The 22,792-nt window shown below is 40.1% G+C and overlaps 1 protein-coding gene across 12 annotated transcripts in view; it reads right to left on the bottom strand.

The window, feature by feature from the left end:
• AIG1 (androgen induced 1) overlaps window positions 1–22,792 on the bottom strand; it is a 242,083-nt gene that overhangs the window by 61,424 nt on the left and 157,867 nt on the right. For 2 of the 12 annotated variants that reach the window (XR_013378058.1, XR_013378083.1), the window contains one exon: window positions 14,751–14,893. The exons of 9 other annotated variants lie outside the window; for them this stretch is intronic. Coding sequence is in view for 1 of the 3 variants with exons in the window: in XM_077895445.1 (XP_077751571.1) it covers window positions 16,316–16,432 (117 nt within the window). In the remaining 2 variants the exon portion in view is untranslated. Of the gene's footprint in view, window positions 1–14,750; window positions 14,894–15,860; window positions 16,433–22,792 lie in introns of those variants that run through there. One more of the 12 variants, XM_077895445.1, reaches the window with a different exon arrangement.

The raw sequence follows: 22,792 nt of genomic DNA, 5'->3' as shown, positions 1-22,792 counted from the left end.
ATCCACTGATACAGAAAGGCCCTCTCTTTCTGAGGTGCTATTCATGCTATTATGTTTGTCTTGTCTTTGGCTAACTCTCCTTAAAAGTGTTCTGAAGTTTTGAAAAGCATTTTAGAGGGTGGGTTGAGGGGTGGTGGAGGGGAGAGCCATGGGAGATATGGTACAGGGTGAAGGCCAGGGAAGAGGAAACGTAATGGGGTGTTTCTGTAGTCAGTAAAACATAAAGCCTTCTAAAGGATCATGATGCACTGACAAGTTTAGGGAGCAAGTATAGAAAATAAAGCCCACTGTTAGGAGCACTCTGAAATTAAAAAGGAAACTTCAAAAATAAGAAACCAGGATTTTAATGTTATTTGCATGCTTCTCAAAAATTATTTTGAGCTCAACAGAATCCACTTATTCATATATATCAGCACCCTCCACTGTAAGGGTATTTCTCTAAAAACACAGTTCTGACCATTTGGTTCCCTTCTATAAAACCTCCTTATGACCTCAAAACAAAGTCCAAGTGTCTTAGCATTGCCCCTCAAAGGCTTGTACTTTTGGATTTAACCTATTTTTCTGGAATAATCTCAGACCATCTGTACTAGCAACTGTCACTGTTTCCCCCAAAAGCCTCATGAGTTCATGCTTTTGCTGGTGTTCTTCTCTCTGACTATAACCCCCTGATGTTTAGGACCTTTTCTGTAGCATATACTTAAGACAGGGTCATTTTCTGGTCACCAAAGAATCCTCCCTCACAGTTCTCTGCACCTCCACAGTTAGGTGGGGCCATTGTGACTAGTTCTGCTCAATGGCCTATTATTGAAGAAGTGATGTGACACTTGTAGGCCAATGCATTTCCAAGCTGGGGTGAATATATAATATATTAATACACCACAGAATTCTATGGTTAACAAGATGGAAGGAAACCCCAGTGCAGTGGGAACAGTTCTTTAGGAAGAAGGAAAAGACCTTACTGGCCATTGTATGCTCAGCTTCCTGTACTGCATAGGAAACTTAACAGGGTCTCAGTAAACTTGAGTTCAAGGACCATGATAATATGACTTTCTCTTAAGTAAACTCTACTTTTCCACTTGTTTTATTATTTAAAAACTCAGCAATTTAAGGAATAAAAAATAAGTTCCCAGATGTATTACATAAGTAAATTAAAAAAATTCATCTTGAAAGCACAAAAACTATAATTTTCTATTACAGAAGAAGGGGGCTGCCTTGCCCTACCTAAACCATATTCATATGAGACTAAGTCACCAAACTAAAACTGCATATTCACAAAATACATACAGCTATTAATTTGTTGAAGTGAGAAACAGTAACGTATTTCCACTGACCTTTATAATTTCATCACACTCTTTCTCAGAGTGTATGAGATTTCAGTGATCCTAAAAAGAATCTTCTTCACTAAGTCTCCAAACACAGTGATTCCAAGTGGTTTTAATTTACCCTTGTTTATGATAAAATAAATGTTATTCTGATTGATTGGCAAATGTCTACCAGCAGCAATAAGAGCAATTATGTTTGACATGAAGACATTATAAAATCTATAACCCAAACCTTTAAAGCCCGATATGAAATGTCAAATTTGACTTATGAGAAACAGTTATAATCCTGCTTCATGCAAAACGCATTAGGTTAATGCTGGAGCAAAGTACTGTTGCCAAGCATGCGCTGGCATAATTAATCAGGGATATTTCAGAAACGAATCGTCTCCAAGAGGTTATTGATTTACTGTCACGACACATTTTCCTTATGGCAGCGATGGCGCTCCGGAGCTGGGATGCGCTGGCATGCAAGTTTCAGGGACTAAGCCTTGATCTGTCCTGCTGGATGCCTGCCATCCTGCACTGACATCTGCAAACACTCACATTTGACAGCTTCATGCCTGAGTGTGGTGGCTTCCAAGTTGATTAGGATTAGTTCAGAGGGGTTTTGGACTAGTCTGAGTGTAATCGAAAGCAGAGAACTGTGAGTCTCCAGAAAGTGACATGCACCTAGTAAATGGCATCACATTAATAGAGAATGTGCATGTGCATACGCATATATGCAAACACACATAGGCAAATACATCCATGCATACACATATGCAAACACATGTAAACACACGCATGCACATGCATGCATACACACATAAACACATTCATGCACACACCCATGCATACATGCCAACGGACACACACACATAGTGTACTTAAGGAATGGCGCAGAGTTCAGTTTTAATATTGAAGCTTATCTCTATTTTCTATTAAACTAAATTCAAGTCTTACAGAAACATTATTTTAAACACACACAAAGCAGGTATTACTTGGCTTTTTTTCACAATGATTTCATGACATAAGGTAATACTATCAGAAGAATAGCACAGACTAATACAGCACAGAGTATTCATTTTTTTTGAAAAAAAATTATTTATTTAGGAGAGACACAAAAAGTGAAGCAGAGGCATAGGCAGAGGGAGAAGCAGCTCCCTGTGTGGAGCCTAATGTGGGATTCAGTCCCAGGAGCCCAGGACCACGACCTAAGCCCAAAGGCAGATGCTCAACCACTGAGCCACCCCAGTGCTCCAGCACAGAGTATTCAAATGTTCTCCCAAAGATTACAGGGAGAAGTCAAGGGAGAAAGTGATAATTTAGCTAACAGCTCGAAACTTTTTCTCTGTAGCCTATTAATTTGGTTTTGCAAACAGAAAACACTTTCTACACAAAATAGGTTGATGGTTATAGAAGTACAGATGGACCAATGGTAGATACTAGGTAGAGAGAGGCCTCTAGGAACTGGATAACATCTCTGCAACCCTGGATACAGTGCATTAAGTTCAATGTCCCTTCTAGGTCTTTTTTCAGGCACTATTTGCCTATACATTTTATGTGTTGCTTAGGCTGCACTGCTGATTGTATGGCTAACATTGAGTACGGATAAATAGGGACTCTTGTGACTGTATAAGCTCTTATGTCTATAGAGAGGTGAAGAGAAGACAGGGCCAGGAAACCATTTACCATTAGCAGACTACATGACTTAAAGCCAACAGGAGCCTTTCTAGAATCTAGGCTCCTCATCTGTGAGAGTCCATAGCAGTCGACAGCAGGGATCCTGTTCAAGTCCTGAGATTCATGTCTACATCCTTGATGACATATTTCTGTATCCAGTGTTTATATCTGCCCTTCCTTCCTCCTCAAGGTGTAAACTTTCATCTTAACTATAACACATATAGTGAACAAATAGTAAGCGTCCAGGAGATGAATGTTTACAAGTGAACTCACTCTTATAACCAGCACCCACATCAAGAAACTGAGTATTACAAGTCCCCCAGAATATCCCCTCACACTTCTTCTTGTCACAACTAACCCCCCACAAGGTGACCACTATTCTGACTTTGAACACCAAAGTAGTTATGTTTCATTTTAAAATTTACATGAATTAAGTAAAGTATGTGTTTTTGTGGCATCTGGCTATTTTTGCTCAATATTACATTGTTGAGAGTCATCCACGTTGAGGTGTAGAGTTGTGGGTTTCCCTTATCACTACTGTATAGTACTCCATTGTGCGACGACCATACAGTTTATTCATTTATTCTACTGTTGATGACACTGTGGCTCTTTGCAGTTGATTAATTTAGAAAACATGCTGCTATGAACATTCTCATAAGTTCTCTTGGTGAACACGTTTGCATTTTTCTTGGCTATGTACTGAGGAGAGGAATTGCACAGTATACTACTAGATGTCAGCTACAGTAGACAATGCTAAAGAGTTTCCCAAGGCGATTGTACCAATTTACACTCCAATCAGCAGTGTACAGAATTCCACTTGTTCCACATCCCTGTCAGCCTTGATATTGCCTGTCTATTTCACTTGAGTTGTTCTCATGCTTGCCCTTTAAATGACAGCATTGCACTCCTGACTTCCATCACCCAGGGACCCAGTCTGGCACAGTGTTGTAGGTCAGGCTCCCTGTGGAGCAGACTCTGAGACGGAAACCAGCATGCAGAAGGTTTACTGAGGAGTTTCTGAGCATCTCCCCTGGTGCCTGTCAGGGGAGAAGAAGGAAGAGCAATGCAACAGAGGGAGAGGCAAGCCTGAGATGCAATCTCAGTGTGACTGACCCATCGGGAGCTTGGAAGCTGACCCTGCCCTTCAGGGCTGCCTGGAACTGGAGTAGGTGGGCCAGGTCTTTATACCCTCACAGACCAGCTATGGGGTGTAGGCTGCCCCAGGGAGGGCCCTGACCTCTATCAAGACAGTTCTTCTCAGGTCAGAGAGGTTTCTGGAGAGGACACTGGGAAGTACTGGAGAAGGCAGTGCTCCCAACTGCTGGCCAAGTGAGTCCTTTGTCCCCAAGGGGGCTTGTGTGGCACTTCACAGCCTCCACTGAAATGGATGGTCTTTGCCAAAGTCCTATTTGCCAGCACATTCCATGTCTTGGCCATACAATCTTCAGTGCAGCCAGCTAAACCTCTATTTGTGAAACCCACTGAGGAAGTATCTACCACGATGAGAGTCTGACAGTTCACAACTGTACTGCAGAGCCATGAACATTTTTGTGAACTTAACATTTTTAGGAGGTGAGAAGCTGATCAGTGTATGGTAAAATTCCTCACTACCACTTCATTGGGGGCTATAAAGTCAGCTGCTGTAATTTTACATTGGTCATGCATGACTCATTGACATGCAACTGGGTTTCTTATGAACCTGGGCACAGTTGGCACTTCATGTTCTTACAACTTATCAATTTGTAGCTATTCAACAATTTATTCAGCTGAAGAAGGCATACGCTAGATTTATTCAGCTGAGTAAGGCACAGGCTAGACCGTTTAGTTTGGGTGACCATGGATTTGAGATTCTAGGAGTCATGCCAGTCATATGGACGATATATTCTCTTGTGAGACTGCATATGGGAGGGGTTTCTGGAGGAAGAAATATGCTTCGGGCTCCAGATTTAGATCTTAACAAGTGACCTCTGGTTTTATTTTTCCTTATGGCCTTTGCTTTGTTATTTGCATCCACACACCAATATTTTAAACAGCTTTATTTCCCAAACCATATACATCAACTCATAATCCTCCCCATTTTAATATAATTAATCAAAGACGTACATTTTGGCCAGCTTCAGATCAGTATGAGATCAACAGTATTACTACACGGCTCACAGAGTTCAGCCAAATCAAAGAAACTTGACATTTTCATTAGCCTCTGCAGCCCTAATCAAGGGCAGAAATATATTTTTGTAAGGTTAAGCATGGCTCGTGGCCTGTTCCCCACACCTATTTTTGTTGACCCCCTAGGAGTCAGGTCCCTATCATGCAGATATCTTGGGTATACAGAAAAATCCTCAGTGTATATAGTTATGCCTGAAATGTGTGTCTCTTCACAGGAGTCCTCCTCACTAGTGGGTATTAAACCTTCAGGGCTGTTCATTGGCTTTTGTCTTTATGTTAACTCTTTGCTCCAGCCAACGTATCTCCCTGACTCATATTCCCCTCACTCTGAGAGTCATGAATCAAAGCTTTATGGGAACCACTAAAGGAGGAAGCAGGATGGCAGGAGAGCTCACAGGGAGGCGTGAGAATCCTCACTCTCAAGAATCAGAGAGGATGAAGGAGAAAGGAAAGGAGAAGGACTATGCTGCAGTACAAAATGAGGGGCATTTTGCGCTTTGGGAACTAGATACAGCATCCAGTTCCAGAATGCTGGGGCTAGGAAGAAAGTGAGCTGAGAGTTGTAACAAAACTGTGCTGTGGTCTGTAAGGATGGGCACCTTAGGGTTTATAAAAGTGAAGAAGACTAGAAGTGTTGATTGAATCAATGACCAAGAATATGACCAAGTTGGTTATTACTATGACCAAGAATAAAAGATTAGTAGGGAAAGCAAGGATGCGCTAAGAATATCAAGCATCCTTGGAGTTAAAGAAACTCAAATAAATCCTTCTCCAATGTGGAGGAGGACTCTTTCCTCTGGACTTAATTGATCTGGGGTCTGACCCACTATAGTGATTGTTTCAGTCTAGAAGAAACAAGGTGGCTTCCAGTATTTGAGCAGAGATGTTGGAATCCATCAGATGCTTGAGCAGAAGATGTTTTACAAATTGAGATGAGGAACAGGAAAGAGAAGGAGAGAGAGGGCCAGGGTTGCTTTTCTGAGTCATGTGCATATTCTTTGGCTCTGCCTAAATTTGTCCTTGATCATATTATTGTCTTTGATCGATTCTTGACAGATCATCTCAGGTGATTTCCATTGAATACCTGCAGGAAATGGGCTGCAGTTTTACCCGTAATTCCTTTTAATTCATCAACTATGGAGCATTACAGATAAGCAGGATTCTAAATCAGAGTAATAAAGAGAAAGGTCACTGAACAATATCTGGACGCCCCTGGTGTGGTAAGGGGTAGAGATTAAGCAAATGAAATGCATATTGTAAGAAGCACTGACCTCATGGCCTTCTTGGGACAGCCAGGAAGGAACATGCACACAGGGTTTCCAGAGAGTAGGTGCTTCTAACGTCTTTGTGTAATGGGGGAATGGGTGAGGGTTCTGCAGAAACACTGTGGATGTTGAAGGCATGACCGGGTTACTTGCTGTCATTTTAAGTTCACAGGGAGGATGAGCCCGTCTTCCTTATGAGGGTCTCTTTCACAAAGCTCTCTCCTTCCAGTGAGGTATATTGTGTTCAGCTCTTGCCAAACTTAAATTGCATCCATGTTAAAGAGGAAAAAAGGCTTTAGCACATTCCTTAGGGGGATGGAAACAATTTATTTTGTTTGTTTCTAATGGAGAGGGTTAGCTCCAACATCTCACTGTGAGGTCTGAGAATCTGGGTTGAGGGCCGCCATGCAGCCAGAGGGAGCAGGAAAGGGAGAGAGGGAGAGAGAGGGAGGGAGAGCAGGAGAGTGGGAGACCAGGCACAGACCTCATCAGGTGATTGAGACAGCAGGAGCAGCCAGTTATAAAGCCAATGCATAAACTATAGTTGCTGGATTTAGGGCAGGAGTACAGACTTAGTGAAGTATTATATGAATCGATGTGCTTTCACAATATTTAGTTTTTCTTAAAAAGGGTTGTTTCATTTAAAAATTAAAACCTTCCTCTGCTCCTCAGCACAACCAAGTACAATATCATTTTTTTTGGGGGGGGGGTGTAGTTTTTGTTGGTTTGTTTTCCTCCTTGATATTCAGAAAATGGAACCACCAAGCTTACAGTGCACCTCACTTCAGAGGAAGGAAGTAGAAGGCATAAATGCAAATGACCTGGGTAATAACAAGTAATAAGCTTTTGGAAAGACTCTCTGATTTCCCAACATGAACTGGATGATGAGAACCATAAGCATGATTTCTCATCTGCTGGTGTCCCCAAAAGCTTATTCTGTAATATAATTTATTTCCAAAGGGTGGGCTTAGTCTCCTAACAAGAGTGGAGCATTGTCACTGCAAAGCTGCAAATGTCAGTTTACAGCCTCAGGGTTAACATGGATGGCATAAATAACAAGGAAAATGCATCCTTCTCAGAGTTCCCAAGCCTGTAATAAGACTGCTGGCGTTTTAGTGATATATGCTCTCTTTTTATGCTCGGCAGAGAGCAGTATGCTTTGGGTCTTGGAGATATTGTTTGATTGCTTTACAGAAACCAATCAATAACACACAGGTAACGTTTTCTGCAAGACACATAAATTCTAGCATGGGGAGACCAGCTGTTGTGAGATTCTGGATGGGTGCCAGTTTCCAACTGGGGAGTCTCAAGGAAATGATCCCGAATCTGGGGCTTTGTTTGGATTTCAATGGAACATAATCGGGCGACATCTGGTCCCCCACCTTGTGCTGGCTTGGCTACACTTCCCCCGCCATGGCTCTGGGCACCTCCTGCAGGGCTTCCTGTGAGTGCCAAGTACCAGTGCCCTGCCTGTCACCAGCTGCCAATCAATTTCTCACAGAGGGGGACAAAAAAATGGACTTGGGGCCTTGAAGATGCCTGCTGAGAACAACTCATAAAAATGATCTTAAAATGTAATTTGGATCCCACTGCCCCACAAGTTACTGGACATGAGACAAAAAAGAATTTTAAAACTAGCTTTGGGGCAGGGTGGGGCGGGGGGAGGAAACGTTAGCAGAAGGGAAGAAGGAAAAGCAAAGGAAATTGGTGCCAGTGTAGGGCATAAGGCAATGGAAAGGTAGGGAAGGGGTGAGAGACCTGATGAATATGGGATAAGAATAAACAAATTCATGGAAATACATGCACCCTTACTAATAAGCAGTTACATTCAAGTGAAAAACTATTTTCACATATTAAATTAGCAAGTCTTTCTTTTAAGACAAGAATACTCAGAATTCTTAGTTGCAAGAAGGAGGTGAACACTACACACTCATGAATGCTGGACAAAGAATATGTGGCACCCGCAGTTTTGGAAACTGACCCTCTTATCAAGGGCTCTGAACCCTTTCCCAAAGATTGCAATTGAACTTCTGGGTCAATGCTAAAGAAATAATAATCATCCTAAATAAGACAAATAAACACAAGATAAAAACACACCCTTCCTCAGCTTAGTGAACAAAGATATTTTCTCTAACACTATTTACAACAGCAAAATAATTTAAAATGATCTTAATGATCTACAATGAGAAACGATTTTTAAACTAAGATATATCCACTCCACAGAGTCCTACATAGCCACTAAAAGACATTAAGAAAAATACTTATAATCATATTTTGACACCAAAGAACATCAAAGACTACTTATATTATCATATATAGTTTTTAAAAATCTTGTTTTTGTTCCTAAAAGGAAGACATTATAACACTGACTTCCTTTGTCTGAAGGATCATGAGTGACCATCTTTCCTGTTTCTATAGTTTTATATTTTTTCAAATGTTCTTTGATTTGTATGTATTACTTTATTATTAAAGATAAATTCATGAAAAGTTGTGAAGAATGCATTAAAGAAGATGTTGCCTATGTATAGGAAAATACTTGCATAATACTTGCAAAATACTTTCTTGTTTTCTCAAGAAAACAAGAAATACGACGAAACAGGGCTCAGCTTATAACATAAGCTGAGAAGATGAGCAAGAAATGGTGAAAATGAACACACTCCAGATATGAGAAATAAAACAGTGAGAAGGAGGGAGAAATTTAAGTCAGTGATAAGAGAGGAAGAAAACCAGATAAAATCTCAGGACACAGTAAATGAAAAGGAAGAGCTATCAAATGAAAGTTGTGCACTAAATATTGGATCCCTGTGGCTTTGCTGGAGGACATTTAAAAATGGTTGGTCGCCATAAGCAGTGCTGGGGTGGGGCCACCTGACTTTATAAAGGGTGAAGTCTCGGACGATTGGATGGGTGGAGAGAATGTGCTAATCTGATTTCCCTTGCCCACTGCCTTGGCCAGAAGTCCTGGTGTTTTTGGTTTCAAGTTTTCAAGTCAGTCTGCTGGGACTTGAGTGCCCTAACATATATTCCTTGTGGCATTCCCCTGCCAACTAGATGGTCTCCTCCTTATCTCGGGTGGTAACTTGATGTGTGGTATCTCAGACTACCTAATCAAATTTGCAGAGAAATGTAAAGGGGAGGACTTAGAATGGTTTGCAACACGAATGCATACTGAAAATTGTTAAAGCATTGATAATGTTTAGGCAGAAAAGTGCCCATTGCATGATTCTTATGTGTGGTCACCTAATGAGTGTCCATCTCTGGCCTTCTGGGAAACTCTAGGGGAAAGTATAATGGTTATATGTCTTCCTAAGATCTTCCACTTGCTAGATTGTAAACGTTTTTTTAAAGAATGAGTCTCCAATTTTAGTTCTGTTTGATTTATTTTGGCTGCCTCTATCTTTTTCTAATCCTGTCTAAAAATCCCTTCCTTCATTCTGGAAACCCTTAAGAATCCCTACTTCTTAAAATCCATATATGATCACGTAGTAAGTTAATGGTATTTCTGGCAGCAATTTCCCTCATCTGAAGGCCACAGCTTCCCAAAATGTCCTTATTTTCTCTGCTGCTGCTTCCCTTTAGGTTCTGCAGCTTCAAATACAATAAGATAAAAGAGGCAGGCCTGTGAGCATGTTAAGAGTTTTCCCACAATAAATAATTCTTCCCATCCCTCACTTGTGGATGGAGCCTTCAATTTCCTAGAGAAAAAGCATCTTGGCAATGATGTCACACTGTTTTAACAACATGAAGTATTTAATATTTCCTATGCTACTCAGATTATATAAACCCATTTACCTTCCCCTGGTACAGTTTAAATTTGCAAGTAGATTTCATATAGAGATGTTTTTTGCTAAGCCATATTATGAAAACACTTCCTCTTGCAAATTCTCTGACTGCCTTCTGTTATTTATTTCGCTGTCGCATCCATGGTTGGGCTGCAGCAATTGTGGAAAGCCTCTTAGCAGGAGCACCTCGAATGTGTCATCCAAGTCTCTTTTTCAACAGTGGGATGGGTTAGATTCTCTCTCTCTCTCTCTCATAACTCACACGTTTGCTGAAAGATAATCATTGAGGGAAATTGACCATAAACTATCCATTTGCTTTTCCCAGAGCCCAAGGATTACCATCCAATTTAAATTTAATGCACTAACATCAAGGAAGGAAAAGAACTCCAAGAAATTCCTTAAGTCATTGCAAGGTTAGAGTTGTTTGCTTAGCTCATTGCTCTCACTGGAGGTGTCCTTAACTAGATTTCTCTTCTCCTGAGGCAATGGTAACTCTAAGTGAATGAGGTTTCCTCTAACTTTTCATTTTTGTGGACTCAACTCACTGTGGAGGTTAGTTTGGAGGTGATTCTATTTCTCCAGGTGTGTTAAAACACTTTAGACTCCAGCATTTAAAACATTTTAATATGGAGGAAAGGGAAGAGTTACAATTTACATGGGTTTTTGTAATGGATTTCTATTTCTCCCCTGTAGATTCTGACACTTAACTAAAGCTACGTTTCAAGGGGAAACCTGCTTGCTTAGGTCAAGGCCACCAGTATTTACACACCACCTCCAAATCTAGCTTTGCATGGGTTGCGAGGTGTGAACATCAAAGAGCAACCAATGCTTTCCTTCTTTCCACTGGCCTATAGAACATCAGCTGTGGTGGGTTACAGTGAGGCTCCCAGGTCATCCCTAGGCTGTTTGCTTGTGTTTGAAACTCTGGGACTCTCATTTTTAATTATCAGCCCTTTCTTTTCAGCTAAAAAGCTGAACCCAAAGAGAAAGGCATGTTTGTTTGTTTGTTTGTTTTGCCTGTTAATTTTAATGAGCAAAAGTAAGAATGAGGCCAACTGTAGGCTTTCTCTACGCAAAATGTACTGATCAATGAATAGCTTTTGCAGGTGTGAGATGAAAAGTGACTGACTGAGGGAAGGGCTTTGAAGTTGAACATGGGTAGCATTCTAGCTTTGTACTTACTAGCTTTGGGGCAGACAGCATATTTAAGCCTCAGTTCACACATCTATAAAATGGAGTTAAAAATAATAACTGCCTAATAGTGTGCAGGAATAATCAGACAATGTATATAAAGTGTTCATCATAGTACCCATCACAGAATAATTGCTCAATAGATGTTTGTGTTATCATTCTTTTATTGTCCCAGCTATAATCTTTCCTTGATTCTTTCTTGTGACCACAGTACCCCAGAGGGTTTTGAGTGAACTTGGAGTAGAGTGGCCTTAGTGGGCCCATGTAGGGAATCTATGATCATGGATGAATGAATGAAAGAATGAATGAACAGATGAAGTTTATGGCTCTTAAAGAAAATAAAAGGATAGTAGTAGATTCCAACTGTTTAATAAAAACTGAGTACAACTATGCATATTGAACTGACAATAGGGGGGTGGGGAGGGGTGTCTGCAAGAGTAGAAGACCCTTACTATCTTTATTTACCCCCTTCTCCAAAGCAACTTTGGCCCACCAACTCTACAGAAATGGTTCAATTGGTCTCCAGGTCACTATATCCAAATCTTATCATACTGAAACTTTTAATCAGTTCACATGCAGTAAGTTTAAAACAAAATTCATCGCCAGCCATCTTTTCAAGTTATTGTTCTTCTAGTGTTCCCTATCCATTATCCAAACAAGTACTCAAATAAGACACTGAGAGTCATTCTGACTTCCCTTCGATTTCTGTCTTGTAAAACACTGGGAACTGAACAGGGTCTTTTTGGTAGGGGGGTGGTATATTCTTTTTTTTTAAGGTTTTACTTATTTATTAGAGAAAGCTAATACAGAAGTGAGGGGGTAGGGGCAGAGGGAAAGAGAAAAGCAGGCTCCTCACTGAGCAGGAAGCCCAATGTGGGGCTTGATTTCAGGACCCCAGGATCATGACCTGAGTGGAAGGCAGACACTTAACCGACTGAACTACCTTGGTGTGGGGAAGGGGAGGGTACATTCCTAACTTTGGCTGTGAGCATGTTAGGCATGAGGAAGCCTTATGATGATCAAGTACATGTAGGTCTGCCCCTTGGAAAGAAGCTTTAGCTACATGGTCAATGAAGCTTTGGGTATAGATAAGCTCACTTATGAGACAAGTGTATATTAAGACCAAAAGAGGGCCTAAGAACAAGACTTGGAGAACTCCATGTTTTGTGCTGGATGGCAGAAGATAAGCCTGCATTGCACAGTAGAGGAGGTAGCCAGAGACAGAAAAGGAAAGCCAGACCATGTAGTATTAAGGAACCAAGAAGGAAGATGTGAGGAGAGAGCAGTCAGTAGCATTTAATTCTACTGAGAAGGCAAAATAAGAACTGAAAAATGTCTCTTGATGTTCTGGCAAGTGGAGGTCAGCAGAGGCCTCAGTAAAACCCACATCAGTAGTTAACAGAGACAGAAGACAATAGTGCAGTCAATACTACTAGTCCATATTATCCAATCTAAACTCTTGGGCCTAGAATTTAAGATCTTTCCTTAATTGTTCCTCAAGATGTTTTCAATTTAAGTTTTCATTTATAATCTCCAAAGTGGCTCTTTGCTTCAGCTATGCCAGTCCCCCTACGGATTTCTTTCTCCATTCTATTCACATGTCCCTCTTTCATTTTCTCTGCCAATTAAGTCCACAAAACATTTTCATTAGTTAGCAGAAGCTGCAGGGGAAGAACCATGTAATAGAAGAAAAGTCTTTAAGCAAAAGTTTTATGAGTTTTGCAAAAGGGTGTGGGTGAGAACAGAAGATACTGCTCTATTTAATGTTAGCAATGATTAAGATGAAATCTTTGCAATGAGATCAGTTGTAATTCAGCATTGCTGAGTCAGTGCAAACATTAATTCTATTGATTTGAGTCATAATTTGCAAGTTGGTTGTTCACAATTCAGAGAGGCTGAATGAACTAAAGCTCATTTGAATTTGTTCAGTGTATTTAATACTTTTCCATTTTATGATAGATTAAATGATGTGGAAGACTTTTGTCTTTATTTTACTGATGAGGAAATTGAGAAATTATATTCTCTACCATTTGTATAGAAAAGGTTCAGTCTAGTGGGAAACATCTGGCCTTTGTCTTTGGAGAAGCCTAGATTCAAATCCTGTTGATGTCAGTGATTAAGTTAGAGGACCGTGGACATTTATTTGGGTTTTCTGATTCTCAGTTTCCTCATCTATTAAATGAAGATAATATTCACATGAGATTGTCATGAGGATTAAATTATGTAAACCCACAGATGGGCATAAACAAACATTCAGTAGTTATTAGTTTCCTTTCCCTCCTTAACATTCAAAATCCCAACAAAAAAGCACCACCAGCTGCACATGGATATGTCCAACCCTGAGAGCTGGCAGGATGTGATGAACAGTAGGGGAACTCAGCCTCTCACCAAAGCAGAAGTCTCTGTCTTCCACAGATCTTATTTGACACAAGTAAGAATTAGAGCTCATGAAGAGGTTATCTTGGCCTATTGGACTGACTGAGCTCATGGGGTCAAGACAGAGTATGCATGTGTGAGGAGAGAGACCATGATTTATCTCTGTCTCCATATGCTTTAGTACACTATCCAGAACCTTCAGACAACCCAAGAAACACGCCATCATGTATTGGCTAATTAATGCAACAGATTAAGATAAAGCCTGGATAAAAAAAAAAAAAATCTCAACTTGGCTTTCACACAAACTCTACATGACCTGGGGCAAATTACATAAAATATCACAATTTTAGTTCTTTGCGGAGCCATTTAGAGCCAAAATATTGTGAGAACCAAACTAAACCAAACCCAAACCCAAAAAGCAGGCATAAAACTTTTTGTAAAAATATAAATGCTTAACTACTATACTATACTATACTATACTATACTATACTATACTATACTATACTATACTATATAGTATACTATACTATAGTTTAAACTACTATAGTTTAACCCATATACACATGCAGAAACTCAGTTATATGTTTCCACTGGAAACCCCAAAGACTCACAAGAATTGCATTTGTACTAATTTCAGAAGTTTAACTTGTTTTTTAAGGGTCTCTTCAATTCTTTGCAGAGGTCAGTGAAAAAAAATGTTTTTTTGTTTTGCTTTTGTTGTTGTTGTTTACAAAGTTATGCCACCTGGATATATTCAAGCTTTCTCTGAGTTGTAAACAGTACATTTCAAACTTTATTTTAGTGACTCAGGTGCTATTGAGAAGGAACAAAATGGATGAGACCCCAGGATCTTGGAACACTCCCTAAAAGCCATCAGGCATGGATCAAGGCAGTAAGCTGCCAGCTGTCTTTGAAACTGACACAGTTGACTTCAGCTAAAATGACATGGCAGCTTTAAAATGATTCTTTCCAAAATAGCCACTCACCAGAAAGTCATAGGTTGTCTTAAATATTTAGTTTCTGTGACTCCAGCTGCATGCTTTAGGGGCAAATGAGACCAAAGGTTGAAAATATTTCCAAAGCCAGTTAGATGATTTAAGATTTCCAGTCCCCTCCTGCCATCATTGTCCTAAAACGAGGAAAGGGAAGTGAGCATTGTCTTACTTTTCCCATCCACTACTGACATTTTAAAAGAGGCTGCAGTCAGAGGAAATAAATATATTTTAAAAAGTCTTTGTAAAAAAGCTGGGAACATAGTTTTCTTTTTTTTCTTCTGATAATCTCAATATACAGAGAGTACTAAAGAAAGAAAGCAATATATACTAAAAACTGTTGATGGACCAGAGAATTTCACAGGGTGTACTTTGCATTAGGGAAATACCATATTAAATATGTATTATATTCAGTAGGACCCTTTCTGACCCTATCTAGCTATATGTCTCATTTTTATCCCCTCGGCATCCATGAAAGATTTTGTTTGGATTTAATAGCTCCATACTTTAAAAAAAATTGGAAATCACTGGGAAAAAAAAAAAAAGTCTAAATCTCCCAAAATAAAATTTATTAATGGCCAATGAAAATCTAAAATTCAATTTTAGAAAGTCAATAGCACAAATATGGTAGCCCCTGGGGCACCTGGGTGGCTCAGTTGCTTAAGATCTGACTCTTGATATCAGCTCAGGTCATGATCTTAAGGTCATGAGATTGAGTCCTATATTGGGCTCCACACTCAGCAGGGAGTCTGCTTGAGATTCTCTCTCTCTCTCTCCTTCTCCCTGTGCCCCTTCCTCTGCTCTCTCTCTTCCTCCCTCTCTCAAATAAAAAATAAATAAATAAAATATTTTAAAAAATAGTAGCTTCAGAAAACAGCAAATCATAGGGACTCATATAAAGGTGTAGACTTAGAAGACATGGAGAAAGGGTGGGAGTAATTTTTAAAGTATTGGTCCTCCTCTATTTTCCATTTAAAAAATTCTAATTTCTTTCAGTTTTTACCATAGGGCCCATTTCTCTGACCACTTGTTTTCAGTGCTTTTGTCTGCACATTATGGAGGCAAAACAACAACAACAACAACAAAAACCAACAACACTGCCTATACTTGGGAAGTTGAATTTTATTTATTTATTTTTGCAATACTATTATTATGTCCTAAATTCATAATCACTTTTTAATTTGTTATTCTTTTTACCTACCTCAGTTATTTATTTGATTTATAAAACTGTATTTTTTCTTAAGCACATAAGCCATCATTCCCAAAGGAAGACACTCTCAAAGTATACAATAATGAAAAATACAACAGCATCATGTTAGTCATCTCAGAAGGATAAAAAACCATGTTCTCCAATGATTCCCTAATCTTTAGAAAGAATGGTGATTTGTAGTCAGACAAAATATCTTAAAACCTAGAAAGGATGGAGCAACAGTTTATAGAATCACAGCCTCTTTATGAAGGATTAGCATATATCATCACACCTAGAAAAATAATTAGAAAACTTGATGTAAAACAGCGTGTCGTGGGGCACATCAGTCAGTTGAGCATCTGCCTTTGCCTCAGGTCATGATCTCAGAGTCCTGGGATGGAGCCCCGCATTGGGCCCCATGCTTGATGGAGAGCCTGCTTCTCCATTTCCCTCTGCTGCTCCCCTTGCTTGTGCTCTGTCTCTCTTTCTGTCAAATGAATAAATAAAATCTTTAAAAAAACAAACAAAAAAACCCCAAACCCAGTGTGTCCTATTTATTAGCATTCTTTGAAATTCTCATGAAAGGCATGGACTCTCTCTCAGAAAAATCCACAAATGCACATACTCACACACATTTTCACAAACTAGTTGTGACTTCCAATCCACCCACAGGCGTAGTTGGTGACTTCTTGTTATGGACTGACTTATGTTGCCCCCTAAATTCATATGTTGAAGTCCCCAACCCCCAATGTTACTGTATTTGAACACAGGGCCTTGAAAAAAGTAATTGAGGTTCAATGAGACTATAAGGGTGGGGCCTTAATCCAGTAGGACTAGTATCCTTAAAGTAGAGGGTGAGACACCAGAGGTATGCTCACACAGAGAAAGGGTTACTGAAGACATAGTGAGAAGCTGGCCATCTGCAAGCAAGGAAAGACCTCAGGAGAAACCAACCCTGCTAGCACCTTGATCCTGGACTTCTAGCCTCCAGAATTGTGAGTAATAAATTTCTGTTAAGTCACCCAGTCTGTGCCACTTTGTTATGGCAGCCCTAGAAAATTAATATACTCCATGACTGAAAGAACTGTCATTATATATGAAGGACAGTATGTTTGATGTTGCTAATTGCAGACCACTGATGTTCTGTACCTAAGAACTGGCTCATGCTCATACCTGATAGTTTACTCGAGATTACAGGGTCAGAGACTTCTAGAGTGGGAAGGATCTACTTTTAATTGCCTTATAAGCTATCAAAAGTCTATTAGCATCTTCCTTAGAATACAAAAATATATAGCTCATTAGAGCTAAAATTGTTACATATCTAAGTCAGTGACTTAAATTGGGGAAAAAAAGAAAGCTCACCAGAATCAACCTATAACTAGTCCATGAGTCTATGAAGCAGTATCTAAGAAAAAGAAGTTTTCTCCAGAATTTTCAGCTTCAGGTTGTGTTTATAGATGAAACAAAACAGGTACATCAACAGGACAGCTAGGACATTGCCTCATAAAATGGTCTAACTGTTAAGGTGTATATGGAAGATTCCCACTATTAAGTTGTTTTAAATTTGGACTTTGCCATGTCTAGTGTCTCTTGGATGTTTACTTGGGCCAAAGTTTCCACCTACCATCGGGCCACTTTAGATGCCATTCTCTTGTTTCATCTAAGTTACAGAGGCTGCAACACAGGTAATATTTAGGCATGTAAATTCTCTCTCCTGCAAGTGACACTGCAAAGTGGTTTTTCTTTGATTTCCACGTTTGCTCCAGATCTCTCTGAAATTACCAAGACCTACTACTGCTGCTTATTATTACTGCTGTTTGTTGCTGCTTACTGCAACAGACCTGTGTCGGGCAGGAACCCACCACTTTCAAAAGGCATTTTCTCACCACACAGAAGGGAAGAAGTCTTTGAAGAGGAAACAGGGTCAGTGGGGGCTGAGTTCAAAGCACTCCCCAATGGCTAGGAAGCAAGAGAAGACTTCAAAAAGGAAAAGGGCCAGCCTTTGATGAATCTAAAAAATCAAAAGAATTTCTTTGCTCACCTAACAGGGAGATTCTTCTACACTGAGCTGTAGGGAGAGGAAGGTGGCATCGTTACTAACCCAGGAGGTTTAGCGTAAACAAATCAGGACCAGGAACTTCAGCACAGGGGACTACTGCAGTGGAAGATTTGTTTAGTCTGAAGAATTTAAAAATGATTTGAAATGGTTCCTTGAATTACACATTATGAAAGACTCTGAAAATGATTTACTGTCCCTGTTGGAACATTTAGATTTTCAGTACAAATATCGAGGACTTCCTAGAATGACTGCAGTAAATGCATCATTGACAAACATCAGCTTGTGGATAAATATTTTGCTTGGGAATAGTCTGTTCATATTCTTAGTGTGAAATAGTTAATGAGCTCCTGATGGCAGAAGTACAGAACTCCTAATTTCCCTACATGGCTATGCTGAAGATCTGTTAACTAGACAATTTTTCCCAGCATCTCAACTTGACATTTGGGAAGTATATTCTCATAGGTTAATAATAAGTGTTATTTTAGTAAGTGTAATAAATATACTTTAAAACATACTTAATATATTTAAAAATTTATTATAAATAAAATAAATGTTGGTTAAAGTAATTTGGTTAGCATGATACTTGGTATTTTAAAGGTTAGATGGCCCTTACCTGGTTGTTAAGTCCAGGAATCTAATTCTATTTATATAAGAAAAAAATCCTAAATTCTATATTCCATCTGAACAAGAAATACAGTTTTGGAACATGACCTGTTCAAAATACTTAGAAATATATAAGAATGCCTATGGTAGTTACCAGATGGTGATAGACAATTCTAAGATGTGTTTTCCATGATCCTAGCTTCCTGGTATTCATGCCTTTGAGAATAGTAGCCCACTGGCTTGCTTCTAACTGAAGTATATGGTGACGTTGATGGGATGTCACTGGGCTAGATAAGATTGAGACTTCTGTTTTGCTAGGTGGCTACTTCCCTAGATAGTTTTGATAAGGCAAGTAGCTATGTTAGGGAGGTCCACATGGCAAGAGCTGAGGGGGTGACCTCTGGCCAAGAGCCAGCTAGATACTGAGGCCCTAAGTCTAACAGCCCTAGAAACACTGAATCCTGCCAACGTCCACATGAGCTTAGAAGGAGATTCTTCCCCACTCAACCCTTCAAATAAGACCCCAACCCTGGCTGACACATTCACCACACCCTTAGCCTGGATCTAAAGTCAATGACCCAGCTAAGCCATATTTGGATGCCTGACCTACAGAAACTGTGAGATGATAAATGTATGTTGTTTTAAGCAGCTAAATTTCGGCAATTTGTTATATAGAGCAATAGAAAAAAAAAAAAACTAAGGAAGTAAGTGCAGATTCATCTAAACATTTTGATCTTACCCATATGAGTTCAGACTAGCCCATTACCATTTCAGCTGGGCCTTCAATGTTATTTCAAAACAATTTGATTTACCTTATTAACTTCCTAGCACATTAAGGCTTTTATCACAGAATTTCTCTACTCTGGTTGAACCTCCCCACTTCCCCCCATTTTCCACCCTATTCAACGATCTGGTATATGTGGGGTTTTATGCTAGCTGTTCCTGTACTGCACATCAAAAGAATGATGAACCCCATCATAGAATACTCTTAAATTTGGCAGAAGGGGCGTATGCACATAAATATCTGGTCTTCAAGAGATAATTAAGTGAACAGAAAAGGGATTAGGTGGCATGAAAGTTCCAAAGAGGAGAATGTTCTGTCTGTGGGGATAGAGTTTGATTAAGCTTTAGAGTTGGAGAGAAGGAGAATAAAAATGGAAAGAAGCTATAATGGGGTTTATTTCAGAAACAACAGTTTGCTTGGTTTAAAGGGAACAAAAGGGAGGGCCAATTGCCTTTCTTATCCAGAATGTGTATGTAGGTGGTGGAAGGAAGAACAGTGGAAAGAGCTGTATGTAAAAGGCCAGGGATGGGGCCAGGATAGGGGGGAGGGGAAGGCCTGAAAAGCTGCAGCTTTAAATGTAGCATGATCTGGAGCCAGAAGGGTCATTTGGGTGCACAGAACTAGAAAATTAAAAAAAAAAATTAGGAGGATTTCATCTGGGGAATTCATGGATTCATTCAACAAACAGTAGGCAGCACCTGTAGTGTACAGTGCAGTTTCACTCTCATGGAGCTGGCAGTTTGGCCCCCTCAGGATGGTTTGCCACAGGGCTATCCTGAACCTGCCTTAGGTCAAAATCGACTCTAGTTTGAAACACACACACACACACACACACACACACACACACAAACCTCCAAAGATAGGCTGGTTTTCAAGATAAGAACTCTGGAGACCTCCATGGAACATTTCAGGTAGTCTATGTATTAATTTCCCAAGGCTTCTGTAAAGATTACCTAAAATGGGTGGTTTATTTATTTATTTTTTATTTTATTTTATTTTTTTAAATATTTTATTTATTTATTCATGATAGTCACACAGAGAGAGACAGAGAGGCAGAGACACAGGCAGAGGGAGAAGCAGGCTCCATGCAGGGAGCCCAACGTGGGATTCGATCCCGGGTCTCCAGGATCGCGCCCCAGGCCAAAGGCAGGCGCCAAACCGCTGCACCACCCAGGGATCCCAAATGGGTGGTTTAAAGCAAGAAGCATTTATTCTTTCACAGTCCTGGAGGCTAGAAATTAAAGTAGGTGGGGAAGCAGTCCTCCAAAGGCTCCAGGACAGTCCCCTTCCCTGTCTCATCCAGCATCTAGAAGTTGCCGGCATTCCTTGGCTTGGGACTGCATTACTCCAATCCCTGTCTCTTGCTCATGCTACCTCTTGCTGTTCTGCATGTCTGCTTGATCTCTCCCTGCCTTCCTCACATACAGACACTGGTGATCCAAGAGAGGCCCCTCCTTCCCAGATCCTGAAGCAATCACATCTTTCTGCCTTATAAGTTAATAATCACTCTTTTGCCATAATAGGTAATATTCACAGGTTCTGGAGATTAAGATGTAGACATATTTTCTGTCATTTTTTTTTTTTTTTTACATTTGGAAATAAACTTACTCATGGAATGCTTTTGAAATTTTTAACTTCCCCAGTGTTTGCCATTCTAGTTAGCCCTTACTCAAACCACAGTAATTAGCAAGAAAACATTTAAAACAGAAAAACCATGAGTTATTTCAGGTAAGCATATAAAGAGCTGCCTCCTATCCCAGAGCCAATCTTGATGGGGAAAGAAGACACAGGTGTCCATTTATGGAAAAAAATGACTAAAGTCCAGGTCCTGTGCACAGGGCACATGGAGAACTGGGCCAGAAAGGGGACTAAGTCTGGGGTTCAACTAGCAGGAGTACTGGTGTGGCTCACCTTGCTTTGGACAGGCCACACTGCTCTCTCTGAGGAACCCCATGTGCCTGCCATGCTCAGTTTACTTTTTCTAAGGGATTTTTTATGCATGGCTTGTCATGCTGCATATACTATGACTTGACTTTCCTTGTTGAAGCCAACTGGACAAGGAACCAGTGCTTGATCCCAAGAGAGCCTACTATAGTTAGGCAGTGGCCTGGATGGTGACCTGCTTGTTGCAACATAAGCCCAATGGAGTTGCATCATATGGGATCATGACCGCTGACCCTGGTCTTTCTTTTAGAGGCTTTACATGTCAGACACACAAAGAACATTAGGAGACAGTAGGATGGGCTAAAGCAAAAGATACATGGCAGGAAGTAGAAGCCATGAGATACTAGAAGCTATGAAGTGGAAAAGTATTTTGTAACAGCAACAGAGACCTGAGGTGGTAGTGGAATAAGGATTCCAATCTAGTGGATAGAGAAGTGGATATAGAAGGGCTGAATATTGAATTTGTGAGGTTATCAGAGCTGCTGTCAGGTTTCCAGAACTACTGTCAGAGGAAAGGAGCTTCTTTCCAGGCCTGGCTATAACAATGCCCAACGTTCGTTTTTCTGAGGCCTGGCTGTGAGGCTGCCCAGCTGGTTTTATGTCTTCCCTTACAGGTAAGGGTAGTGTACCACGTATTCTCCTACTACATCCATGTGAGCTTCAGAAACCCCTCCTGGTTTCTTTCTCACAACTGAGAAAAACTTGAAACCCAACTTGCATATCCCATTAGTGTCAATAAATACTTAGTAACTGATTATTCTGTCAGTGAGATAGGAAATAGCTTCAAACCGACCATTTGTCCCCACAGAAGAAACACCAGTCAAAAGACATCTCCAATCCTGGAAGTGGCTTTATGATTTCCTTCAGTTGTGGTCATTAACATATGGTGTGAAAACACTTCAAAAACTGCAATGTATTTATAAATGATAATTAAATGACTTTGTGGTAAATGTGCCCTAATTTTAAAAATATGTGTATTATATAATTAAGTGCTTATCTTTCAATTAACACGAGCAGCCCCTCTCATAAGCCAAAATTAAATAAGTGGGGATTGGTCATTTCATTTTCCCTTAAAGGGAAAATGCTGAAAATCAGTATGGATGATAGGTTGTCCTGTTCCACACAGTTCACAAATTTCAGTTTTTCAATGGTGGTATAATTTCTTGATATTTGCTGTGCCTCAGAATCTCTATGGAACTTGAAAAAATGTAGAGAGAGTTGCTTATGCCTTATTTCAGGAGATTCTGATTAACGAGGCATTCAACTAACGGAAGGGGACTGCAGGAAGTGGAGGAAAGATAAGCTTATTTTTTGCCTCGATTCAACTTCAGTTGCTGGGACTCACACAGCTTGACTCCTGCCTGGGTGGTAGCTGGCCTTGGACACCAGCATGGCTGATCTGTGGGTGGTAGGTGCCACTTCTTTAGTTTCCCTCAATGATCTTTCTCTGTTTGCAG

This window comes from Canis aureus, chromosome 1 (assembly GCF_053574225.1).
Source record: "Canis aureus isolate CA01 chromosome 1, VMU_Caureus_v.1.0, whole genome shotgun sequence".
NCBI classification, from domain to species: Eukaryota; Metazoa; Chordata; class Mammalia; order Carnivora; family Canidae; genus Canis; species Canis aureus.
This window is presented reverse-complemented; position numbering and strand designations above follow the sequence as displayed.